This window comes from Lactuca sativa, chromosome 8 (genome assembly GCF_002870075.4).
Source record: "Lactuca sativa cultivar Salinas chromosome 8, Lsat_Salinas_v11, whole genome shotgun sequence".
NCBI classification, from domain to species: Eukaryota; Viridiplantae; Streptophyta; class Magnoliopsida; order Asterales; family Asteraceae; genus Lactuca; species Lactuca sativa.
In genome coordinates, this window is record NC_056630.2 from 135863941 (window position 1) to 135871354 (window position 7414).

The 7414-nt window shown below is 36.1% G+C and overlaps 2 protein-coding genes across 2 annotated transcripts; one reads left to right on the plus strand and one right to left on the minus strand.

Annotated features, from left to right (window-relative positions):
- Positions 1–722: 722 nt before the first annotated feature.
- Positions 723–1965, plus strand: LOC111918388 (ras-related protein RABA5b). The gene is made up of 2 exons (XM_023914064.3): positions 723–1173; positions 1493–1965. Exons 1-2 carry the CDS (start codon positions 843–845, stop codon positions 1792–1794), a joined length of 633 nt encoding a protein of 210 aa, XP_023769832.1. The 5' UTR covers positions 723–842; the 3' UTR covers positions 1795–1965.
- Positions 1966–2022: 57 nt separating this feature from the next.
- Positions 2023–7124, minus strand: LOC111918387 (uncharacterized). The gene is made up of 14 exons (XM_023914063.3): positions 6647–7124; positions 6310–6419; positions 6172–6234; positions 5914–6079; positions 5711–5815; positions 5509–5639; positions 4902–5421; positions 4749–4814; positions 4561–4637; positions 4179–4460; positions 3768–4086; positions 3282–3434; positions 2466–2987; positions 2023–2368 (listed from the first exon to the last, which is right to left on the minus strand). Exons 1-14 carry the CDS (start codon positions 6911–6913, stop codon positions 2180–2182), a joined length of 2970 nt encoding a protein of 989 aa, XP_023769831.1. The 5' UTR covers positions 6914–7124; the 3' UTR covers positions 2023–2179.
- Between the last annotated feature and the right edge of the window lie 290 nt (positions 7125–7414).

Sequence of the window (7414 nt, forward strand, 5' to 3'; positions counted from 1 at the left end):
GACAAAAAATTTTGATCTCGAATCGCATCAGAACAAAGAAATTAGACATTTTGTGTGTGTGTGTTTTTCTAATGGACATGATGAAACTTAGTGTTCTTGGTGTTTATTTTGATGAACTATATGTTTCTTTAATTGGTTTTTAGATATAGAGTTATGGGGATGAATATTAAGTTGTTGAGTTCCGAACAGAAAAGAAAGAGAGGATGTGACAGGAAAAGAAAACACAGACACAAAAACTTTTTCAGTTCTATTTCCATCTCTGTTTCCATCTGAGTTTTAAATCTTGAGTTCTTGATTTCTTGGTTCTAAAAAGAATGAGAATAGAGAAAAAAAAATCTAGCTTCCACTTTCAAGAACTTAGAAGGCTGGAAAATCCATGCTTCGCCAAAGAAGGGGAACGAAAAATTCATGCCTAGTCGGAGAAAACGTTGGGATCCAGCAAAACCTACTATAAAGAGTTGTATTAGTATTTTTTTTAGAGTTGTATTAGTATTTTTTTTAACAATTTCAACAAGTTTAATGATAAATGAAATAAAAAATAAATTTAGTTACTGTTTAAAAAAACATACACACAAAAGTTAGTTATCTCGTTATGTTTTTGCGTTTTGTAAAATGACCGTTTTATACCAAACTCTAAGTCCGAACAAAAAAAAGACCGGATTAATCTTGACCTCACGATTATTATATAAATCTAAAAAAAAAAATTCGTAAAAAATCCTTAAATCACGCATTTTTCTCTGCTGCTTCTCTCCCTCAAGGCCAACTATAACGGATAAAAGTCCACCAACGTCAACGCCATTGTCATAACTCAAAGCACCTCTCTCTAGAATTCAGGCAAGAAAATGGATGAAGATGTAGGTGGAGAAGAGTACCTTTTCAAGATAGTGGTGATAGGTGACTCTGCGGTCGGCAAATCCAACTTATTGTCGCGGTTCGCGAGAGACGAGTTTGATCTGCACTCCAAGGCCACAATCGGTGTGGAATTTCAGACGCAGGTGGTGGATATCGACGGCAAGGAAGTCAAAGCCCAAGTCTGGGACACCGCCGGTCAAGAGCGCTTCCGCGCCGTCACCTCCGCCTACTATCGCGGCGCCGTCGGTGCACTTATTGTTTATGACATCAGTCGTCGTACTACTTTTGAGAGTATTAAGCGGTGGCTTGATGAACTCAACAGTAAGTTTTCACTTCATTTCTGTTTGCTAATCTGTTCAAAATTTTAGTCAATTTCAATGGCGCCGAATACTCAGCTGAACTGTTTCATCGGCGTTCATTCAAATACAATTATTAGGGTTTACTTAAATCTCCATGATTTTCATGAAAATTGCAAACCGATTTAACATATCCGTGATTGAATATAACTAAATGAAAACTTATCTGCTCAAATAGAGACTGCCTGAACATCCTGCATACTTATCAAACTATCTATAGTGAACTGGTTTTTCGAGCATCGAGGCAACTTTGAATATTGAATGTCGAATGTTTAATGTTACAGCTCACTGTGATACAACGACAGCAAGAATGTTGGTTGGGAACAAGAGTGATTTGGAGAATATTAGGGACGTGAGTGTGGAAGAAGGTAAAAGACTTGCAGAAGAGGAAGGACTGTTCTTCATCGAGACATCTGCGCTTGATTCTACAAACGTGAAAGAGGCTTTTCAGATTGTTATCCGTGCTATCTACAACAATAGCAGAAGGAAGGTTCTGAATTCTGATTCCTACAAGGCTGAATTGTCTTCTAATCGTGTCAGCCTCATCAATGGTTCCACCAGCCGTTCTTCCTGTTGTTCTCGGTGAGTTCTTGAGTGTCAAGTGAATCCCTGTTTTTGTAGTGATGAGCCAACATTATAATTTCTATTTGGATTTTGTTTCTTGTGTATGAATTTAAGGTTACACCAAATGTTGTATTCCTAAATCACATATAAACACCATTTATCTCTCCTTAATGATACATTTCATTGCATCTCATTTCATGCATATATCTGGCATATAGGGTTGGATTATAGCTTAAAACATTTAATAAGCTTCGACATAATAATGAACTAGCAATAAAAATAAATAAATGTATGTTCTTAACTCCTCCCACTACACAAATACAATCTACAACTTATGATTCATGATTCATCCACCACCAAAAATCTAACCATAAACTAAATAGAAAGCACCAATAACAATAAATCTATTAAGGTTTCCTCAATGCAGAAGCTGCCCCCATAACAATGGCCATGACAAGTCCAACACCCGCCCCAACAGAAGCACCAACAGCTGCAGCTGTCAATGAGTTTGCCTTTGCCATCGCCTCTCTACTCCCATCAGCTCCCGATTCTCTCCCTTTCGATAATTCCACCATAAGCCTCTCTTTTGCAAGTTCCTTCCAAAAATAGAAACCAAATTTCAATAACAGAATCTGAATTTTCAAGTAAAAATTTAATAAACAAATCATAGAAATATGATATGCCAAAAGTTACCTCCAAAGCAACCTCCTCATGGTTACGAAGGACACGATGTACAAGCTGACAAAGGGCACTGACACCCTCAACAGGAAGAATCATACTTCTCTTCTGAAACGAGCGTCTAACTAAATTAATGGGGCCCGCAATCAACTTATGAGGACCCAATTTCACATCAGGATCTATAATTTCTTCAGTTGCAGGACTTGGCATAACATATGGACATGAATTAATGACTTCAGTTGTGGTTGGATTTGCTTGATACGCATCAAGAACAGCTTCAACTGCTGGCTTTTGTTGGTGAGCACTTACAGAAAATTTATTTGTGATTGCAAGGACCCATGGGATTCCAAGTGCTTTGGCTTCATCTAATAGAAATGAGAGGGATGGTTGGCGTGTTGATGTGTTTGATTGTAGTGTATACCATGGGATTTTATGTGATAGATTGTGGACTAAAATTATTAAATCGGTTTTTGTGTTTATGTCACGAATCCCCATCCATAATTCCTTTTTGAAACGAGCTGCTTCCTTGTTCAGATCCTGTATCACATATGTAAAAAATATCAAACAAGGACTGTTTTCCATGATAAGGAGGAGGGCGTTTATGTCTTTTGCACAGACCACAGAGTCCTTGGAATGGTAAAATCCGTTCCATCAAACATGGAATTTGAAAGAATATGACAGAATTGAAAATTGTCCATGGAATTGAATCTTGAATTCCAATTCTGTTATTAAAAAACATATATATATATATATATATATATATATATATATATATATATATATATATATATATATATATATATATATATATATATATATATATATAAGGACCTGTAAATCTACTCCTGCAGAGTCTGTAAAGCATAAACCACCAGCAAACCCTTCTTTAACATCAACATCCATGGGAAAATTTTCAACACTGGTTGACATATTTGCCCTTCCTTGATCTAATATTGCCTTTAAAAGTGAAGTTTTGCCAGCACCCTACACAACCCACCACTCAGGCCTTGTTACAGAAAATAATAAACAATGGAGTAAATTACAGAATCGGTCCCTATGCCTTTTGATTTTACCTTGTTTAGTACAAAATTGAAACCCTTTGCAATTTTGACCCTTATTTCAATGTTTCATATCAATCTTGGTCCTTGGAACCAAACTCACAAAGTTGGAGAACCAAAATTGATATAGAACTTAAAATAAGGACCAAAAGTGAACAAGGTCTCAGTTTTGGACTAAACATGGTAAAGATAAAAAAGCACAGGGACCATTTCTGCAATTCACTGTAAAAGATGAGATTAAAACTTTAGACATAAATACCTCAAGGCCAACCAAGCGGACCCTACGGGTACGAACATGAACCTCTTTTGAGATGGTGGAGAAATCAGTTGTACAAAATACAACAAAGTCACTTAGACCTTCAGGGCACATGAATTTCCCCAATTGATCAACAGGGTTTAAATCCATAGAAGGAAAAGCTGAAATTAATGAATCTGTGGTTATTTGATTCTTTGGAGGTTGTTTCAAAGGTCTCCCAACTAAAACCCTAATCTTTTGCATCCCTGACTTGACTCCATCATCCGAATGATTATTATTATTATTCGGCCCAGAAGGGAAAGCTTCAACACTTGTTGCACACCTGTATGTTGATAATATTACATTATTGGAAAGATGAAATAACAGTAGACATACAAAATTAAAATGTGAAAAAGAATTGGAAAAGAATAATACCAGTTACCATTGACACGAGCTTGAACTAGGGTACATAGGTGCAAATCAACACCAGTAATGTCTACTTTGATAGGCTCAATGTTCTTTTCACCAGGAACACCATTCCATCCAAGGGGGACAATAGAGGTGGCAGTGCATATAATAGGAGACTCCACAATGTGTCCAAGCTCAACAGTGTTAGCAAGTGAAATACCAAGCCATTTTTGTAATTGAGGAAATTGTTGTTGTTGATCCATTCCCAAGAAGGATGAAGAGTTGTCTCTCATGCAATCATTGTAGATTCTATAAAAAAATGAAGGAAAGATTGTAAATTTGTAACCATAAACCATATGTTGGTTTTTGTGTCCAATTAATACCAGTTTGAAAGATAAGATAGGGGTACCTTTGGAATCTTGACCTATATGATTTCATGGAATGAGACTGAAGTCTTTCCCTTAGTTCAGCAATTATGGACTTAACCTGAATATGTCTTTGCCAAAACAAAGCAAACAAAATGAGAAATTCAAGAAAAGGGATTTTTAACAAAGTACCAAATGTTAATCTATATGAATAACAGAATATAAATCTTACCGATGTCAACTTTGAGTACTCTGCACCGGATAAAAACTCCACAGACGAATTACCCAAAAGATAAAGCTATGAAAAAGATAGATAATCTCCATTACATCAAATAATATATATTAAGTTTCTTGACTGTTTTTGTATATAATATGTAGAATTTACCTGTCCAAATGGGACATATGAAGGCAAAGCAGGTACTCTATGCCATGCCTTACGTTTATTAGATGATTTATCTTTTATTGTTTCATATGGATCTCCTTTATCTGTGGTGGGATATGGTTTGAGAGAAATGCCATCAGAATCCTCTTCAATCTCAAGAGACTGTGGAGCATCTTCAGTGTCTTGGATTGAAGATGTTAAGTTGGAATCAGTGGTAGGATTCACAGAAGAACCAAATGTATTGCCAGTGTATTTATTAAGTTGTCTTCTCACAGCGTCTATAGGTACAAGTTTGGAAAGTCTCCAGAAAGAGTTATGTACAGGTCCTAAACCCAACACTAACTGCTCTTTTTCATCCTCCTTAACTTTTGCCTTTTGTTTCTCTGATACAATGTCAACTGGAGGTACATAGGAGTGTGCATTGTAGTGATGGAAGTATGCAGGGGATAATATACGGGGGACAAGATCCTCTGGAATGCAGTAAGTCTTGAAGTATTGCTGCCACCCTTTCTCATTAACATAACTGAAACAGAAGATTGTTTGTATAATTGTATGTCAGTAGTTATATGACATACCACATACGCCAACATTAAGAAACCATAAGACCTACTCTCTTAAGGCAGCATTGCCAACAGGAGGCTGGGAAAATGTGATACACTTTACATGAACTTTTTCATGTTCTTTTGATGAAGAAGCAGCTGCAATCACCCTCAAGATAGCAAGGGTAGATAAAACAGCAACCTAAGGGAAGAAAAAAAAATGTAAAAAATTTAATATTTGAAGAAGAAAGACCAAGGACAATACAAACTTACTGCTCCACCAAGTGAATGTCCACAGAGAACAAGTTTTCGTTTCTTTTTCTGAGCCAGTTTATATAACTCCAAAGCAGGTATCCCTTTGGCACGAGACATGAAGCCCTAAAAAATTGTTCAAAATGTTATCTCACATTTCCATGTTACTGGGTGATTGATTGGAATTATGTCTGAATGATAAAAAGGCAGCAACTTTACTTTACCCGATGAGCAGCAGGTTTAGTTGAAGTTACTCCTTGAGGCTTTGCTCCAAGGGTCTTCTGGCTGTCAACTTGAGGCGAGTTTTTTGTTGTAATTTCTTCAGTGTCTTCTAAAGCATCATCGTGGAATATGGCACCTTGAAGTATATTTGCATCAGCCATCATATCCCTATTAATTACTCCAAAACAATAAGAAAACTGTTTCTCTAGAAATAAGAGTCATAAGAGCAACATAATGTTATGTTAACAGTTAAAACGTACTTGTATTGCTTGGTTCCAATGAAGGAAGCAAATAATGTGTCTCCTGTTTCTGCTAGAAGATACCTGTACAGACATGCCTAAACATAAGATTTTTATAGGTGGTATCACAACAATGAAATACCGCTAATAATAACCCACCTGTGAGGGACATGATCTGAAGATGGCTGGATGCGCTCCAAAGAAACAACTTGACCATCAAAGTCCGCTTTAAATTTATTCACAGCTTGAACCAGTTCAGCATCAGGTCTCTGTAATGACAATAGTAAGTATTATTATGGTACATTAATATCCCTCTATCATCAATTTCAAGAATTCACAATGATTCCAGTATCAACCAAAGGCAGCAAAAAGGATGAAAAGAGGGAAATGGGATTGAGCATACCAATTGCAAAAGTAAAATGCACAACCGCTCAAAGAAATTGATTAACTCAAAAATCACAAAAGCACACTCGGAAACGTAGAGCAACATACACACCTTGTAAACACACTCAGAAAGCACCATACAGCAAAGGATATCCTGCAAATCCGAAAGAGAATCGGCCTTGAGGGCGATACAAAGATTGTGAAGTTGCGTCTTCCGAAGCTTATACTCTTCTTGCATTCGTTTCCTGTGTTCTCTCCCTTTTATCCAAGGCCATTTCATAGCAACAGGCCATTGTTGTGGCCAAGTGACCTTCAAGAGCTTCGTTCTTTGGTCTCTGATCCATGATTCTACTCTCTGTTGCAGAGACTCCATTCGCATAGACAGTTACAGCTTAAGTGACATCGGAACCCTAATTTGATTCGCCGGAGATGGATTTATGAATTGCGACGGGCATAATGTCGATTTGTGCGATTGCGTCTGTAATTCTACAAGATCCGGGAATGTTATCAGGAGAAAAGCATATCCGGATCGGAGTGAAAGTGATGAATAGATTTGACGGTTTCTGAAAGCTTTTATTTGTGTAGCCTGTTAACGAGTTTCAAGTGATTTTATGTAAAAATCTTGGATTTCTTTTTTTAAAAGTATTGTTTGAAAGTACACAAGTGAACATTTAAATCCTTTATTTTAGTTTTAAATAAAAAGAATTATTTCAAACACTCTTTTAACTTTTAAATACTTTTCTAGTATTTTTATATTTATTTACAGTTTATATATATATATATATATATATATATATATATATATATATATATATATATATATATATATATATATATATATGGTGAGATCGGTTGAAAACTAATAGTTTCCCGATAACCC